Here is a 19,067-nt window from a genome sequence, read left to right as displayed (position 1 = left end):
GCCTGTAAAGAAATAAAACTGCAAAGATCCTCTTAGTGTAATCAAAAAGAGACAAAACTGCCTTTCCAATAACTTCAGATATGTCTGATGTTGAATCAATCCTGTAGATATCTGGGTTGAACTAACAGTACAGTCAAATTCAGGCACCTAATAATGAGTAGGATCACATAATAAAACAGCCAGTTCATTTTATTAGTGATTCTGTACATTTTATGCTTTATTTATCAGTTTTGACATCCTTTGGTATTGTGACTGCGCTGAACTGCAGCTGGAGACTCACCGCTTATAGCTGTAATATACTGATAACATTAACTAGCCTTCACAGAGGCTGGCAAGGCGATGCCGTCAGACATGATCACAATGTTTACTTAGCTCAGGGCACTCTGAACTCTTTTGGCAACAGAGCTGATTTAATAACTCTGGCAATCTCTTACATTTTTATTTAACACCATCATTCAGAGGCAGAGCAGTAATACTTAACGTATGACTCAGGAACCAACTCAGGATTGCCACAGGACGTTGGCTGGCCCACAGACATTTTATAATTCACTAAATAAAATCTACTGAAGGGGTTCCAGCTATGTTTAATGCTGTACAGAGTCCTTCAAAAGTAACCAATTCAATCAACTGCAGCTAAAACGCAGCAGCAGCAGCTGCTGCTTCCAAATATGGTAAAATGAATGACTTGTCATTCTGGGCGGGTATTCAAGTTAATATAGATAAGAAATAAGGAAAATATAGGAAAATGTTAAATATTATGTGAATACAGAAAACTACCACAACACTTTGTCTTCCTGGCGAAGTAACACTTTAAGTTTATTCTTCTAAATGGCAAAAAAAAAAAAAAAACAGACCACTGCATATCAACTGTAAGCTTTCATCAGGGTCTGATAAACACATAATCAGTGTGAATTAAATTACAGTAATGCTAACACTTGTGTGGAGGAGATTGTTTGCTTGTTTAATGTTTATTAACCAGCCTCTGGTCTCCAGTGATTGTGCAAAAGTGGTCCTCAGACAAAGCAGCGCGAGTATCCCTGTTGTAGGCTCCCAGCATAAAAAAAAAAAAAAAAAAAAAAAAGAAGACGAAGGAGAAAGGTCCCATCAGAGTTTCACAGTAGTTTAAAAACTCAAATTACTGACATTCATTTGTGGCTGTTAAAGTATTCTTAATAATCAGTTAAAGTTAAACCTCAAAATCTTTTACAAAACTATTAGCTTCATTCATTTTGGCATGTCTCTTTAAATGTGGTCTACAAAACTGTGCTGACTCGACTTTTACGTTTTTGGAAAGTGAATTAAAAAAAATAAAAATACTCCACCCCAGGTTGAAGCTAGACCAGCAGATTCCCCTCAACCGCCAGCCTTTGTTCTAAGCTAGGTTAAGATTGTTCGTGTGTGTGCGTGTGTGTGAGCTACTCACCAGCCTTCCCAATCTGCACAGCTAGTCTGGTCAGTTTTCCCTGAAGCACAGACTTCTCCTTCTTGGTAACATTGACCTTTTTCACTGGTTTGACCTCTTCCTTCTCCTCAGACTCAGCGGCCTCTTCACTCTTCAAAGGCTGTATCTCCAGAGCAATGCCATCCTGGGTCTTGGCTGTTAGGATGGAGGCGGTAAAAGGAGGAAGCGGAAGGTTTTACGGGGAATGACAGAAGGAAGGAAGTAGGGTTCGAGGTGGTGAGTAAAGACAGATGAGGACAGACAGAATAATGGAGAAAATTGATGGTAGTTGGAAAAGGAGGAAGGTTTTGGATGGGAGCAAAATAAAATTTGAATGAATTAAATTGATGTTTAATTGGCAACAAAATAAAACACAATGAGGATGCAAGGTTCAGGAGTGGTTAGGGGATGAAGGAAGAGAGGCAGAGAAAACGTTACAGAATCAGTCTGAGGGAAAGCTGAAAAACGACAGGACGAGTTTTCTCAGAAAACAGAAACACCTCTGACTCCTAATCATTACATGGTGAACCTTTGGCTGAATGCAGAGAGCAGCATTTCATCGTTTTATGATCACACAACATTCATGATAAAAAGGTCCAGGTAGCTTTCAGAGTGTCACAGACGAGTTGGGTGCAGCAGTTCATAATGAAGTGCAGCAGACAGAACAGAAAACAGCAGATACAACAGTGAGGATTTAACACGGGGCTGTCAATCACACACAATCACACGCACAATCACGCACACATACAGTTTGTTTGACATCAGAGCTCCGAGTTTGAGATCTGAAGTCTGATGTGCAGTCTAGCTTCGCGTCCTGCTCGACGGCTCTGCTCTGCATTTGCATAAACAAACTGTGTATTTGCATTTCACTTCATCAGCTGTGATCCTGTTTGGACTGTAGTAATGTATGTGGAGAGTTTGTGATCTGTTTGATCTCTGCTCACAGCGCATTCAGCTCCGCTCGCTCCATCCGCTGTTTGTCGTATTTCCATACCAAAGAAATATGAGCAGGTGATGAACGAAAACAAAACAGAGCTTCTCTAATCTCACACACTGAGGTTTGATATTTGTCCTCATGAACGACTGAGCTGACAACTCTGACTGGATGATTTTATCTGAAAATTCCTTCATTTCCATGTCATGTTATTCACAATTAAATACTGGAAATGCTCTGCTGGGTCAACAAACTGGGGCAAAATTACTCAAATTTACATCATTAAAGCTATTCAGACTGACTGCTGGTAAACATTTCAACATCAAATATGGAACCAACATTTCCAACAAATCGTGGATATAAAGCAAGTTAGACAGATGACCAGAAAGTAACAAGTACTCTTGTATTGCTAAGGTTATAGCTCTACTGCTGTGAAAACATAACATTTATTCAAATTCTGAATTTTAGTTAAAAAAAATATTCAATGGAATGAACCAAAGGAAAAAACAAAACAAAAAACAATCCAATAATAATAACGTGAACTGGAATGAGGAGTAAAACCATGTTGTCCAGTTTTGCTTCACTTTTGCAGAAAGTTTCAGCAATAAGTTTAAAAGAAACTGAATTAAATCAAACTGAGATACTGAGCCTCAAGCAAGAACCGATTTAAATGTTTTTAAGGGAATTGATTCTGTTTTTCCTTTTTTCTGTCAAATATACAGTCAGTTTGCGCAGTCCTGTGAAGTACACCCTATAACCCAGCAGCTTTAGCATTTCACTGTGTGACTTTATCAGCTTCTCACATCATTGTGGAGTAATTTTTGCCCACTCTTCTTTAAAATGTTGTTTCAGTTTATGCACTTATTTAGTTTATGAACTGAAGTTGATGTTTGGGATCATTTATTTATACACGACTCTTAAGTATTTTTCAGTCAGGTTAAAGTCTGGACTTTGATTGGATCATTGCGGCAACCTGAGTTTTTCCTTTTTCAGCCATTCTGTTGTAAATTTACTGGTCAAGCTTTAGCCGTCAGACTGATGGCCTCAGATTTAACTTTGGAGTTCACAGTCGACCCAGTGACTGCAAGGTATCTGAGAAAAACAAATCCTCAGCCCTCCACCACTGTGCTGACAGTTGGTATGAGGTGTTTGTGCTGATCTGTCCAAATGTGGCGCTGTGATTCACAGCCAAACATCTCCATTTTGGTCTCATCTGTAGAAACCTGCAACAGTCTTTTTTTCCTTTTTTGTTTATGCAGATTAACTTTGAAATTCTTATGACTGACTGACATAAATCCTGGTATTAGCTGGTGAGAAAAGATGATGTTTGAAATGTGTTGTATGTATATAGTGAGAATCTGAGCTCAATCTAACAAAAAAACTGAAGATTTAAGATAGAAACATTAAAAAAGTCCCTGCATGAGGCTCCTTGTCTTTAACGGCTATATTGCCTTCTAACCTGGGTAAAATGAAAGAATTTGCATGCTCAACAAAGCCAGGAGTGTCGCCCTAACATGTTTTTTGTCTGACCACTTTTATCCACTCCTCAGTACCACCACCTTGCTCTGAGTTTCATCAGGTTGTTAATGAGAAACCTCCGACACAGATTATTTCCAGAAGGGAAGTAATTTCACAACAGCACGACCTCAACAAGACATTTAACATTCTGGATGTGGGGATGGGTCGGTGTTAAACCGGGAAGCTGCGGAGCCTTATGCACATAGTCCACTCTGAAGACAAGCCACAACATAGAACTAACTGACACAGCTTCACACGAACAGGACTGAGACCCACTGACCAACCACAGAAGTGTAAACAGGCGCAGCACTGAACCATGGGAGAACGCACGGCGAGCAGAGGGGAGGGGGTGTCTGACAATCAAAAAGTAAAGCAAGTCAACAAACAGAAGATGAACTCAAAGGATCACCCCAAAAAAAATGAAAAACAACAGCGATGCAGAACCACGACAGAGAGAGACAGGAGGAGGTAGTGGAGGCTGCAGAGCTATGGAGGCTGCAGGAGACTTCAGCAAGACAAAAAGGAACAGAGGAGAGAATCAAACAGTGCCTACAAGACAACATGAAGTCCTGAGCAACGCCCTGCGAGGAGGCAACAGTGAGAGAAATGAGAGGAGTCAAAAGGGAAAAAGAAAACAAACTGAGGATAATACACAAACAGAACAGACGACAGCCCACAGCCCACTGATACTGCAAGGGTGCAACTCCCACATCCTCGCTTCAGCGCCCCCACCCGCAAACCCCCCCGGCCATGTCTGTTTTCCCTCAATACTGCCAAGAGAAGCTTACATTGACCACAGCATGTTAAAATGTGATTTAAAAAACAAACAAACTGTGGGGTATTTTAAAGGTGAAACATCAGATTCTCAGATCCTTCTTTTGCTGCTGCACTTCCTGCACAGATGTTTCACATTAAAAGCTTTCCAACCGCTCAAGGGACAAACACCCACATGATATTAAAGTGAAACATCTGCAGGAAGTGTTGTGATACAAAGGGTAAAAAAAAAAAAAGGAAAAGCAATTATTAAATAAATGATAAATAAACTATATTAAAAATTAAATCTTTAGGTTTTAAACTAGAAACAAGCTATTATGAGATGTGACCTTGGGCTTTTTAAAAACGTGCAATGGGATACTTAATCAAAAGACAAGGGTTAGACACCTTTGTCAGCCCATTTGTGGAATCTGCACCTCCCAAGACACCTGCAGTATAGGGTGTCACCACCATAGACAGTATAAAAGATGGTAGCAGCTGACCAGTCTAAATAGTGCCTAAGTGCATCAAACATGCATTACTCTTAATGGCCAGTAGGGTGTGCCTCCTCTGGTTGCAATAAGACTTTAGGTTGTCTAGAAGAAAACAACACTCGGCTTCCTCGCACTCTGACCTCAGTAAAAACTTTCCATATGACTTTATGGCTCCACTGCTACTTTCAGGTCACACTGAAGAAAACAGGAAGTTCATTTCATAACTTATGGTTGGAAAAAATAAGCGGCTGGAAACATGACTGATGGGAGAACTGGGGCTATTTCACGTAGTTAATGTGCTGCAAAACTTGGAGCTAAAAAAGGTGGTGACAAATGCATTCAGGGCTTTAAGGTTCATAAAAATGAGCAAAGATGTTCCTAGAAATGTTGTCCAGCTTGTGTTTTTCAGCGGAGGTCGGCTGTGACTGCAGCACTGACTATAATTTCCGTGTGAAAAACAGTGATGAGCATCCAAAAGCTGTGTGTGCGTCTTTCTCTGTACATGAAGAAGCATTCTGTCTGCAGCAGATGCTTTAACCATGGGAGGTCTGGATGAGGGGAGTGTGTCGGTGTGTGCGTTTAAATGTGTGTGTGTGTGTGTGTGTTTGCTGAGACAGCTTGCAGAGGAAGCTGGCCATGTGCTGGAACACCCAGGACATGGAGGGCATTTGGCTGATTTTGGAGGTTGCCGCAATGACGTCATCAGCAATCTCACACACAGTCATTAAACCCATTAAACAAGGACACCTCAGAGGTCAGAGCAGTATGTTAGGAGTTAGTAACCCTCACTGATGGTCTCGCAGCCCAATTCTGACCGTGAACTGAGAGACTCTGATGAGGGGAAAAAAGGTGTTTAGCAAGCACATGACTTACATTTAAGAGATTAGTAATAACCGTTCAATGTTTTGTTCTTTTTCTTTCAAACAGAAAATAGCGATAAAGATCCCAACAGTTGCATAAGTTAGTTTGCAAAGTGCACACTGATAACATTTACAAATCAGTAGTGCTTCCATGTTTGTTTGAATATTATGAAAACAGCCTAACTTGTTTCTGCAATTTAACTTTTTTTTTTTTTTAGTGTGAATGTCTGTTGAATGTTTTGTGACATTTAAAGATTTGCTGACCAAACAAGAATTAATCATCATTTGAAGTCCTAGCTCGTTAGTCTGGCTAATATTTAATAACAGGCCTTCTGCAGGCGATTAACCATTAGTGTGTCTCCTTATAGACATAATATATTAAGTAAATCTGAATGATTACTAATTGATTGTTGTTTTTAACATTATATACTTCTGTTTCTTGTTGACTCTTGTGTATGCGTGCACCTGAAGCTTGCAGGCCTCGCTTCTGTGTACTCCTTAGCAACAGGTGTCACCACAAAAACATGCCAATGGGTGTGATGTCACTTTTGGTACACGTTCCTGTTGGCTAGTGCGACAATGAACTTCCTGTAAGTGATCATAAATGACTTGTATAACCCACGTCTTATTTTTGTTTTGAGTGCTGCAAATAAACGTGATTTACACAAAGATAACCACTACACTCACATTTTTAAAAATTTCCCTGTGGCTGATTTCTCACCCAAACATAAATCATGTGCTTCCAAAAAACATGCCCTGCTTTCAGGGTTGAGGCATTAATGCACTTCTACAGGGCGACCGCAGACTCGGCTGTTAGAGACTTGAAGGTTGAGAGTTGCACCCTTGGACAGGTAAAGCAAGGCGAGAGAACGTCCCCCTTTATACAGCAGAAAGAGAGAGAGAGGGAGAGAGATGGACTGGACACTCCCCTCCTGCCGCTGGGTGAAGGGTGAGGAGTGGGTGAGTAACAGGGAGGATGGAGGGACAAAGCGGGACAGATGGATGAATGGAGGGGTTACCTTTGTTGCGATTTTCGGGGGGTCCTTGTTTTTTACCTGTTCGGACAGAGAGAGAGGGCGGAATGCTGATAAGATGGCTCAAAGGAAAAATAAGATCAAATCAAACTGAGGGACAACACAAAGTTCAAACTGATAGAAACCCACAGGTGTGTGTGTGTCGTGTGTGTGCCGTGGGCAGGAATGGACGAATCAGAGGAGAGAGACACACGACTTCCCGCTGCGGAGAACCGATGGCCAACGAAATCTAAAGTTTTAAAAATATTCATCAGAAATTTAAAATGTGGTTTAAAAGTAATCAGGCGATCGATTTATTTGTACTTTCCTGAAGCTCTGCATTACTCTGTTTCTATCATTTATTGTGAGAAGGTAGACCTTTCAGGAAGTTGTCTGTCTGTTTTTGAAATGACACTGAATTCATGTTATTGATCATTACAATACAATAACATGTAAGACCCACTAGTGTGCTCGCTTCTGTATTTCACTTCACTTTATGCAGTGTGAATTCATCTGTACCAGCACACTGTGGCCTCTTTTAAAAGGTGATGCTTCACATGGTACATAACATTGTTAATATGATACTTTATCTAAGCTTACTGAGGTTTTTGTTCATTATGTACATCGTTAAATAGACTGCATGTTGGTCTGTTCTGACACATTCTTGTAAGCTGCATTATTTTCAGATTATAAAATATAAAAATATATATATAAAAAAATAAGTTGATATTATGGTCATTTATTTATCAGAGTGTGGATTTTTTTAAAATTTTTTACTTTAAAGTGGAACGTAATGAAAAATGTTAAGACTCAATTATTTCACACAATTATTGAAGGTTGTGTGATGTGAATAATCAAATCTATGTTAGCACGTTCACCGCATTGATTTGTTTCAGTACTGCCTCAAAAGGCTGCCAGCACAGCTGCAGACGCTGTGATAAACAGTGACCACGTTTACATTTTATTTTGAAATTCGTTCCTTGTTTGAGCAGAAAGTGAGAGTTAACAGAAAGCTTTGCTTTTTAGGGCACTCCCTTTGTAGAGTGGTTGTGAGATGCTCTGACATGCATCAAAACATCATTTTATTTTTGTCTGCTGATTTTCTTGAGGTCTGATTTTTTTATGTGACTAACAATGCGTTCACTTCCTGCCAAGATGCCGTCTGTGTATCCTCATTATGTGCATGATGTTCTGTGGCGTTGGTGCCCCGAAGAGCCAGCCAAGGCAGTCTTGGAGATAATGTTCCCCTTTTATATCCCTAATGGTCCCCTTTTAGAAGACTTTTAGAGGATAGCAGTATGGCATTGATTTTTCTAATCTTTTATTGACTTTTTACTTTTGCTTTCATTTGCTGGATATGTATATTTTTGTTTATTTATTTATTTTTTCAGATTTAATCCTCAAAAAAGTATTTAGGCTTACGCGTTGCAGTTTGGGTTAGAAGCTGCATCTTTATAACAGTAACCGTGCACATGTAAAGATAATGACTTGAGAGTTACAGTCACTCTCACTAGTGCTAAAACTCAGTGTGTCAGGGAACACATGACAACGGACACTTCAAATTCAAATTCAAATTCAAATTCATGCCACATGCCAAACACATGCCAACGGACACTTTGTGTGTAAACGAGCCATTCCAGTGGCTTTGACTAAACAGCACTAATTGATGCCCTGTGGATGAAACTGGGCTGTCTGAACTGGACTGCTGAATCTCTAAAAGGGATTTTATTCACCCCAAAAATGACTGAAAAGCTAAACACATGGGCTGATGCTGTCTCTGAAATTGATCTTAACGAGGTGTCATGTACTGATTAGACACAATAAAGCACATCACAGGTGAAGTGCAGGTCAGGTACGTTTTCCTGCTCATAGGAAGTTACCTTCCTGCTGCAGTAAAACTAAGCTGTCTGCTTTTATTATGAAAGGAACTTTGGCAAGGTCAGAGCTAAACAGCGCGCGCACACACACACACACACACACACACACACACACACACACACACACACACACACACACACACCTCTTTGTTATTCAGTTGGTGGCTTGATATCGAGAGTGAACTGGTTCGAGTATGTGTGTGTATGTGTGCGTTTGCAACACTGAAGGCTTTTATCCCCGCAAGATAACTGATGGCTGTGACTTGACACGAATGCATGAATGTGTGCAGTGCATGTGTGCGTGTTTACGGCGGATTGATGCAGCCATGTGTGACAGTGAAGTCTGCTGTGTGTCTGCTGTTAAAAGAACACAAGAACCTCATGACAGTGCCTCCGTGTGTGTGTGTTTGTGTGCGCGCTTCTATCTTTGCGAGGATTCACTTCCAATTTGGAAAATAAGGGCTTTTTTTTTTTTTAAGTTAAGATCCCTTTTGAAAAGTCTGAAAATATCAAAGCAAGGACTTGTTCTGAAAAGTGATGACACTTCTCACTTCAAAGACTTTCTGAGGGTTTGTGCTTTGTTTCAGCATAAGGATTAGTAACACATTTTAAGATTAAGATTAAAGCTTTGACAATGTAAACATGGAAGTAACGGCCTGTGTATGAGATGTAAATGTAAAGGCTCTTTTCTTTAAAATTTAGAATTTACTTTTAGCTGAATCTGTTTTGTGGTTCTCCTCATTAGGAAGCCAGCACCAATTTTGTTTTTGTCTGTTTGTCTGTATTTTTTATGAACCAGAAACTGGAGGCCGAAATGCAAACCTGAGCGTCTCTCTCCGCTGAGCTGGTACATTCAGCCAGTTCACAATGAATGCCTGACAAACTCAAACTTTAGCCAGTAAAACAAAATGATAAGACAAAAACAAACTAAAGGAAAAGGATACATGTGTAAAAGGGGGTTAGCATGATCACAAGCAAATCAAAAGCAATAGAGACCGACTGCAGAAGCCTGTTGTTTTACATCTGCTCTGACATAGTACAAAGATCATCTGGACGTTGGCTTTTGAAGGGTCCCTCTATAAAAGAAGCAACTGTGTTTCACAGTTAATTGATATTACGTAACTGGCCAATTTACTCAGTACTGTGGCCATGAATTTACATGAATAAATGAGACCACGATGAGGTGTTTGCTCAGGTGACCAATCAATCTGTCTTTGAGTCTTTGTGAAATCACAGTTCAAAGTGTTGCTTTACTGAAATATTAACAAAGATTGTTTGCAAGCCCACGACAGAGAACAAAAGTTTAAATGGCCTATCAAGATTCCCATCAAGCACTTAAACATAACAACTGAATAATGTTAAAAATTCAAGTATTTTTTAAAATTTTACATCTGGGGTGTCAAGCTCATTTTAGCTCGTAGGCCACATACAGCTTGATTTGATCTTAAGTGGGCAATTGCAAACCATTGCATAACAACCCCTAAAGTGCTCCCTTTCTTTTAGTGTACAGAAGTACATTCTGCACACTTTCCTGTTTAATGAACCATCCACTTACAAATGACAGCTTGACGTGACTGAAAGTGAACCTATTGTGCTTTTTTGAAAATATTTTCTGCCATATGTCACATAATGGTGGATTCTCTTATTAAACATGGCAAAAGTTTCAAATAAAGAGGTCAGTATATCCTTGAGTAATTTCTGTGAGCCAAAAGTTCAGGCTGCAGTGTGCTCTGAATGCTTGATTTCATTTTTTCTACTTTTGGATCTGTATGATGTGAATAAGAGAAGATATATATAATATGGTCTCCTCAGGCACACAGCTCCACCTGTGAGCACGGAAGCCCCACCTACCCGCTATTCAAACCTGTTCAATGAGCAGCCAATCAGATGGAGTAGCTAAAACAGCTTGTTTGAACTGAGGTGCTGCACCAAGGACCATTAAAATATCAATAAGCGTTATCTTCTAACTGAATCATGCAAAGCTATTTTGAGTCCAAGAATTATGTCTGACTCCTCAACAGCCTCCAAACTCTGGAGATTCATCTAGTGGGCAGCACTGAGTCCTTTGAAGGACTGGGGCTGTCTGCTTAACTTACAGAATGAAGTAGGCTATAATGATCCATGGATATAATAGCCATTTATCCCCTTAAGGATACATGGTCACATGCATTTCTTTGAAATGTAGCTTTGGGTACAACCATAGACTGTATATAAAAGAAGGACAGAGCAGAAAAGTGCAGCTAGTGCAGCATTTTTCAAATGTCCAGCAAGAGGTGACTGTTTGCAGACGTCTAGGAAGTACTTGTCCTCAGTACTTGTCTGATGAAGCACATTTAACATTTCTAGCCTATGACATCGCGATATGTTTCTGAATCAGCTCCACCTCACATCATATCCTGTTTGTAATCACCAAGATTGTCATACCAAAAAAGGTCAGCTCAAGACTTCAAAACAGGACTTTGCTAATTCATCTTTTATATACAGTTTAAGCTAATTACCTGGTCATAGCAAATGAACTATAATCTTACAAACTCTTTGGAATCGGTCACTAAAAAGGTGTGCATGCCACTTTAAAATTACGATAAGCTAAGTTTGGTAAGATTGTGGGAGCTCCTTTGTAGACGTCACTTTTATTTCACTTGTTTTGGGCCGGTACAATCACAATATTACTCATCTTTGGTCTCGTGTATTCACTATGGAAGGTTTTTGTGCTTAGATTGAAGTTAAATTAAGCTTACAGATCACATTCAGACCCTTCAAAAAGCTCTGCTGTTATCAGCTCAGACTGGATGAACTCTACCTGCTGACAGAGTCGGCTGGTACGACAGGAGAAACGTCAAATCAACACCAGCTGATAAAAACGGGCAAAATATTTCCGATCAGCCTGTTCAGAAATATTCAGAAGCTGACACAGTGACAGTCGTTCTAGCCAAACTTTCCTCACACTTCACAGACTTACTGTCCTCGTATGACCTTCCACACTTCAACATATGTTGTGTTTCTTGACATGTGTGACAGGCTCTGTCTCATGTCTTACTTTTCTTGACCTTCTTCTCTTCGTCGTTCTCGCTGGCGCCCAGCAGAGTAAAGATGATGCCTGTTTGAGAGTTGAGGCCGACAGCTGACACCACCATCCTGCCTGATCCCTCCATCACGTGGGTCCCTGAGGAAATATTCAAAAAGCTACGAGTCAAAAAAGAAGCTTTATTTATTTATTTTTTAAAACTGTTACTGTGTTACTGTCATTTGTTTTCATTTTAAATCAATGTCAAAGCACTTATTTATCCATCTAATCTCATTTTAAGACGCATTACTGAATATTTAAAATGACATGCTTTTACTTATGTTGCTTTTTTTCTAGGTAAATAGTCTTGCACTCCTGTGTAGCCCTACTCTGCATCCAGATATCCTTCTGAATCAAGGGATTGAATTCATACATGGGAAATTTTAGCTTTGGCGGGGTCTCAGACAGCTCTTGTGTTATAAGCAGGACATCAATCTTTCAGTCAAACACCGTGAACCTGATTTTTTTAGGAGAACAGTTTTCCAGGCACTCACCGGACAGCAGCATGGGGTCTTTCTCCATAGACTTGCGAACCTGGTCAGATTCTCCTGTCAGAGAGCTCTCGTCAATCTTCAGGTCGTTGCCTTGGATCAGGATACCATCAGCAGGTAGCAGGTCTCCTGCAAGCAGATCGATCAGATAGGTCAGAATCTTTTTCCCCCATCAGCCACAGGGTTTGAACAGGATCTTACACAGAGTCCTTTTAAATTTAAATTTTGTATTGTAAAGCAGCTCCACAAAGGTTGTTGCTGTAGTCATAAAAGCTTGACAGTTAAACATCACATGAAATAACCAATAACAATGTTTGCGTTTCATACCGTATTTGATCTGAGCGATGTCTCCAACCACGATCTCGGCCACAGGGATCTGGATGACCTGACCTTTGCGGATGACCGTGAACTTTTGTTCTTGCTCGATGCGACTCTGCAGCCCGCGGAATTGCTTCTCCTTGGACCAATCGTTGAAGGCCGTCACCAGGACCACAATGATGACTGAGAACAAGATGGCAGCGCCTTCGATCCAGCCAGCCTGGGCCTCGCCCTCGTCCTCTACGCCACCCGAAGTTGCGCCGCATGCTGTGAAAACATGAGGACATGTTGAAATCAAATCCCATCATAACAGCAAAGACAGATGGCGAGATGGAGAGCTCTTATTGGAAAGGTTAGGCAATAATGACTGACTGTGTAATGATTTAATGAACAGGTAAGGCAAGAAGCTCTAAGCTGTGATGGGGTTTAACCCTCTCAAGCCCGAATTAAGTTTTTTGTTGCTAATGCACAACCAAGTCCTGCAGTGGTACTTCTGAGTAAAAAAACCTCATAAAATATGTATGTGGGTTAATCAGGTTGTTATGTCTTAACTGTTGCAAATCTGCAACGTCTGCCTGGAGAGGGTTAAGATGACATATGGTATTGTATTGTGCATTTAAAGTGGGAATCCTGAAATTCCAAGTTTCCAGTTGCAATTTTCATCTGGATGCTCTCTCAAGTCAGACTTTCTACTTAGAATTTGGAGACGCAACAAAAAACCCACATCTGAATTCTTAAATTGCTGTGACAACCATAGACCAGTGGAATATGCTCCACTCAGGCATAACATCATCACATTATAATTTTTTCTCTTTTGGATTTTTATTAAGGCACAAAACACAACATTGCACAACAACTGTATCTCAGTTATCCTGCTTTAATAATTGTAAAATCATTAAAATTTAATTAATTGCTCAGCCGTCTTTCAAATTAGCAAAAAGCAAAAATGACCTGTATCCTTCAGTCAGGAATACTGTCAAAAGCTAAACAAAAACTTTACTTAAACAACTTTATTTACAGTACATATAATATATACATCCCCATATAAATAATAATATAAATTAAAATATAAACCAACTACCTACATATATCAGAATACTGAAAATAAATAATAATAATTAATAAATACATGTTACTTTTGGAATAGATGCAGTAATTGTGGGACGTGCAAAGGTTTGGGCTTTCAGTAACCCCTATGGGATTATCACAGCTTGGAAAACCTTAACCTTTAATCAGCTGAAAAAGTTTCTTCTCCTAATTTGTCATCTTTCAGAAATTCGTGACTAGCAGATAATTTCCTGTTTCTAGATATTTTTAGACTCCCTTGCATGCAAAGCATCTTCACAATCCACAAACATACTGCTGCCTTTTTCAGCAAACAGAGCTTTGATAATTAAGGCCAACAAAACATATTTTATCTCAGTCTGCACACAGCAGCTGTTACTCTGATCCAAATGCTGCTTTGCTGACCACACAGACTGACTTTTGTGACGCAGCAGCAGGTGAGGTTTTTCCTTTGATGTGGGCCCTGATTGTGAATGAACCCCACGCAGCGAAACAGTGCAGCATCACTTCTGTGTCAGCTAAACATTCCCGTTGCTGCTCCTCTGCAGACATCTTGTTTCGATTCCTGGCGCTCCCATCAACCACCACTACTGAATGACATTTTAGACAGCAAGCTGGAAGTGCTCTGATTTCCTTTTATAGCCTTCCCTGCTTCGTAGGCATCAGCTTCATTTTCAGATTCTCACTCACTTGATTAGAGGAGCCCGTGAATGTGTGAGTGTTACCACGAGGCTTAAAGACTCAGATAACTTATCAGGCTCTGAATTGTCATCAAGTGACAATTCCTGATGGCAGTTCTTAACCTCTCTTAGCCAACTCAATTAAGGCTCACCGAGCTAATGAAGTTCTTGCCACAATTATTGTTTCATTATTTGCATGACATAAAACGTATCTGCGTGTAAACACTTGAAGAAAGTCACGTTTAGATGTTTGTTTTCTGCACCACTTTATTTTCTTACTTCATTTTAATGCAAAAATTGACAGTAATGGAAACTAGCCCAGTAACTACTGACATTTTTAAACAAATCAATGATCAGATTTCTTGTTTTATAAAAGTGGATTACGTAAAAATGAAAGTAAATAAATCCACTTATAATTTACCCAGAAAAACATACCTGATAAAAGCATGTAATTAAAATAAACAACATGGATATAGAAAAAAAATACAGGTGGCCGCTGGTGCTACCCGTCACCCCCTTAGTAGATACATGTATGGTATTCATTTGAAACTCCCATGTCGCCTTCTTTCACAAGAGTTCACAAACTTGAGTGTCCACATCAAGTTCTAGTATTTTATAACAGTGCTCTAATTAATCTGCATCTGTGCATGACACCCATTCAGCTGTGACCAACCCAGCCAGTCACCTGATTGCTGGGCTTGCCTTTTTCAGGTGTTTAACCCATGTTGCCTTCCACCTCACAAAGGAAATGATTTCTCTTCCTGGGAGTCTAATAAAACGGTGGTTTTCTCCTCCAAGTTAGCTTCACTTGCTTTGGTTAATGTTGGAGTTCCCTCTATTTTAAGCCACGGGTAGTTTTGTCTTAGCAGTTATTTCATTTCTTAATTAATTTAACTTAATTCGTTTAAAATAATAAAATTATCCAGAGAAAAACTCCAAAAACCAGACGACACGCTGCAAACAAGCGCTTGGCGACAGTGGGAAGGAAAACTCCACTGGAGAAACAACCCTCTTTGTTATGTCTATGTGTGCAGCTTGGTATACTGATAACTTAGCACTGCCACCTCTCCATATATGTTCATCTCTGGCTCTGAAAAACCACCAGCTGGCAGCAGCTAAAATGCTCAGGTTGAGTCTTCAGTGTACCGAAAGCAATGGGTAAAGACACAGCGTCTACGACGATCTACACTGACCTTCACTGTCACCACCAGGTGGATGGTAGAAAGACAGACCCAGTGAGATGATTGCAGCGATTTCCAGAATGATAAGCGTGACGTCCTGCAGAGCTTCCCACACCAGCTGCAGGAATGTCTTGGGCTTCTTTGGGGGGATAAAGTTCTGTCCAAATGCCGTGTGACGTTTTTCCAAATCGACAGGGTTACCAGACAGACCTGCAGACACAACCGAAAGGTCATGAATATTGACATCAACATTAGTTATTGTTCTTTAGTAAAACAGTAATTATTCTGACATGTGGATGGAAACTTGGAGAAATGTCAAATGAATCCAGCAACATGACAAAGAGTGCAGACATACAGACACAGTTACAAAGAACAAGGACTTTTCTATATCAATTTATTATAGTTTTTGCACTTTTTTTTAAGGCTTGGGTTTTATTTTATTTCTGTTAACTGAAATTATTTAATATTTTAAAGAACTGTGCAGAGATATACCTTTACTCCGTTTTCAGTATTTCTGTGACGTCTCTCTGTGTGTACCTGTGTTGCAGGTGAATGAGTGTTGCAGTCAGACTGAAGTGTGTTGCTGTGTTAATATTTAGTTAGAGCAATGCTGTTTATAGTGCTAAAGTTCACCGGCCCTAAATATCTCAATGAATTTGAAATATAACTATTACAATCTTGTTCTGCAAGACATGCTTTTTCCACCACAGCTTATCAGCAGCAGCAATAGCAGCTGTGTATAAGGGTCAAAGGCTAACTCCTGTCTTCAAACTTTATTATGTTAACTCACCACACAGGGCAGAAGATGTACTTTAGTAATAGAAAGTCACGATCAGCCCCCTTTTGCTGCAGACTGCAGCATTTCCACACACAGTACTTATTTGAGCAATTCACCAAAACAGACCTGTTCCACCCAGAAACCATCTGCAATGACATACTCATCATTTCCGCCACAAAAAAAATGACCTAAAGGTCAGAAATCTGGTACACTCAGGTTCAGCTACAAAGATTGGAAAAACAATTCCCCTGATCAAGGGTGAATTATAAGCAGCTGTGATGGGGTGTGTTGTTTTATAAGTTTCAGTGACGATTCCTGAACGTTTCTTTTTGTTTCGCTTTGTTTTGTAACAGCGGCTGAACTTTTGTGGCTTGCGACCTCTAAAACAACCCTTCATTCAAAGTTACAACCGTCTACGGGCTGCAATTAGTTCAACCAAAGAGAAATGATGTAATTAACTTTTAGAGGGTGATGAACTGAAAATCACAGGAAACCTAAATATTAGCGGAAAGCAGAAAGAAAGCAGTCATCCTGCCAGCCTTCAGCTTTATTCTGTGGCCCCTCGTGTTGATCACAGTCACCGGGTCAGGGGCCTCCACTGTGTGTGTGTGTGTGTGTGTGTGTGTGTGTGTGTGTGTGTGTGTGTGTGTGTGTGTGTGTGTGTGTGTGTGTGTGTGTGTGTGTGTGTGTGCGGCAGCGATGAAACCAAAGCAGCCTGAACTGACCCAAGTTCCCCTCCCGCTGAACACGCAATCTGCTGCTCCACCAGAGCCAATCTGCTCCACGTCAACACAGCACCACCCGTTCAGACCAGCCCAGTCGCTCACAGGAAACTAATGAACCATCCCGCTAATCAAATTTGAAATCTAAATGAACAAATTGACAGATGATACACATTTTATACTGCAGCAATCATGATTTAAGGCTTATCAAAACCTTAAACTAAAGCTGGAGCCTGTCCCAGCCGACACTGGGCAAGAGGCAGCAGACTGTGGATAAGTTGGCAGTCAACCACATGTCTAGAATCATCAATTAACCTGACAGGGAGAGCACGCAAACACAAGTTACAGTCTCGGTCGTTGTGTCCTTGGGCAAGACCCGTTGTCTACTGGTGGTGGTCAGAGGGCCTGGTGGCGCCGGTGTCTGGCAGCCTCGCCTCTGTCAGTGCGCCCCAGGGTGGCTGTAGCTAAGATGTAGCTTGCCATCATCAGTGTGTGTGAATGGGTGGATGACTGGATGTGTAAAGCGCTTTGGGGTCCTTAGGGACTAGTAAAGCGCTATACAAATACAGGCCATTTACCATTCAACCAGTTTAAGGTGAAAAAACTACTGGTGGACTAAAGTGGCTGGGTTTTTGTGTCTAAAGGGGCGTTCCAACAGGAAGAGACTGACCAGACCATTAAAGGTCCACAAATTTCAGCAAATTTTGAGATTAGCACCTGAAACAACTACCAATGAGAGCGAAGGATAATACTGACTGAACTTGTTAAATCTCTCCAAAGAGTCCTGGGTCTACCCCGGGGCTTTCTTCCGGTAAGACAGGCTCAGAATACCTCACCTAGAAGCCATCCTGGAGGCCTCCTAGTCAAATGTCTGAATCACCTCAACTGGCTCCTTTTGATGTGGAGGAGCAGCAGCTGCACGCCGAGGCCCTCTCGAATGGCTCCACACCCCATCTCTAAGGGAGAAGGAAACCCATTGTTGCCGCTTGTAATGGGTGGCAGTCAGAGGCGGAGGAATGTACAAGGAATGTCATCTTGCTTTACAGGAACATTTGCTCTATGTTGCAGTGTAAATGTTTATTCAGCACTGTTTTCTAGAAGGACTTTTCATAACGTTCCCCTCAAAACAGTCTGAAAACACCTTCTGTAACTGCAGTCAAACCTCACCTTACTTAACCTTATTGTTTAAGAGTAAAACACTTTCCTTAAACACACCATTAGAACTTGCAGATGGTGTTTGCTATTTTTGTGGAAGCATCCCTTCTAGCAGAGTTGCATCAAATTTCTGCTAATGTCAGTCACTGGATTTCTCCAACTAATCAATGAGTTCACCGAATTGAAAAATGGCAATGTTTCTCCTCTTATCACTCTGCAGAGATTGCTCCCAAACCTCTGCTTACCGAGGAACAAACAATATCACTGAGTTATTGATTCCAGAACTGTGACTGTCATTTTCCAGCCGTGGCTCATATCTCGCTGCTCATTCATTCTCCATATAAAGATAGTACAAACAAAAAGATTTCCCAGTCGACCCAGATGCTCAGAAAGACGGAGACACCAGGGCTTCATCCATCTTCAGAGCTCCTTACTTGTGGTTTTATTGAAACTGGGCTTAAATTAGATTTTAAAAACACCAACTGCAGTTTGCTAATTAAAAATGGATAATCAGCAGCTTGTTTCTGTATTGATTTTCATTCACCGGAAGAATCTCAACAGTTAGCTCTTTAAAATCACGTGTTCTTGTTAACTTTAACTGGTGTTTGCTGCAACTTTAATGACACACACATACAACTGAATGGAAAAATAGTGTAACCACTTGTTTAATTATGTATTTTTCCACTAAAGTCTGATCATCAAAGACGTCCTCCTCATGGTCAC

General features: G+C 40.5%; 1 protein-coding gene across 8 annotated transcripts in view; it reads right to left on the bottom strand.

Moving 5' to 3' along the window:
- The window catches only part of LOC101473100 (plasma membrane calcium-transporting ATPase 1), a 131,900-nt gene that overhangs the window by 34,700 nt on the left and 78,133 nt on the right, over positions 1-19,067 (bottom strand). For 6 of the 8 annotated variants that reach the window (XM_076884215.1, XM_076884213.1, XM_012918124.4 and 3 more), the window contains 6 exons: positions 15,702-15,899; positions 12,773-13,030; positions 12,449-12,574; positions 11,928-12,053; positions 7,020-7,055; positions 1,424-1,597 (listed from right to left, as the gene is read on the bottom strand). In XM_076884215.1, the coding sequence (XP_076740330.1) occupies positions 1,424-1,597; positions 7,020-7,055; positions 11,928-12,053; positions 12,449-12,574; positions 12,773-13,030; positions 15,702-15,899 (918 nt within the window). The remainder of the gene's footprint in view (positions 1-1,423; positions 1,598-7,019; positions 7,056-11,927; positions 12,054-12,448; positions 12,575-12,772; positions 13,031-15,701; positions 15,900-19,067) is intronic. The other 2 variants (XM_004547402.5, XM_023155072.3) reach the window with 1 other exon arrangement.

This window comes from Maylandia zebra, linkage group LG5 (assembly GCF_041146795.1).
Source record: "Maylandia zebra isolate NMK-2024a linkage group LG5, Mzebra_GT3a, whole genome shotgun sequence".
NCBI lineage: Eukaryota > Metazoa > Chordata > Actinopteri > Cichliformes > Cichlidae > Maylandia > Maylandia zebra.
The sequence above is the reverse complement of the archived record's forward strand: the minus strand, read 5'-3'. Positions and strand labels throughout refer to the sequence as shown.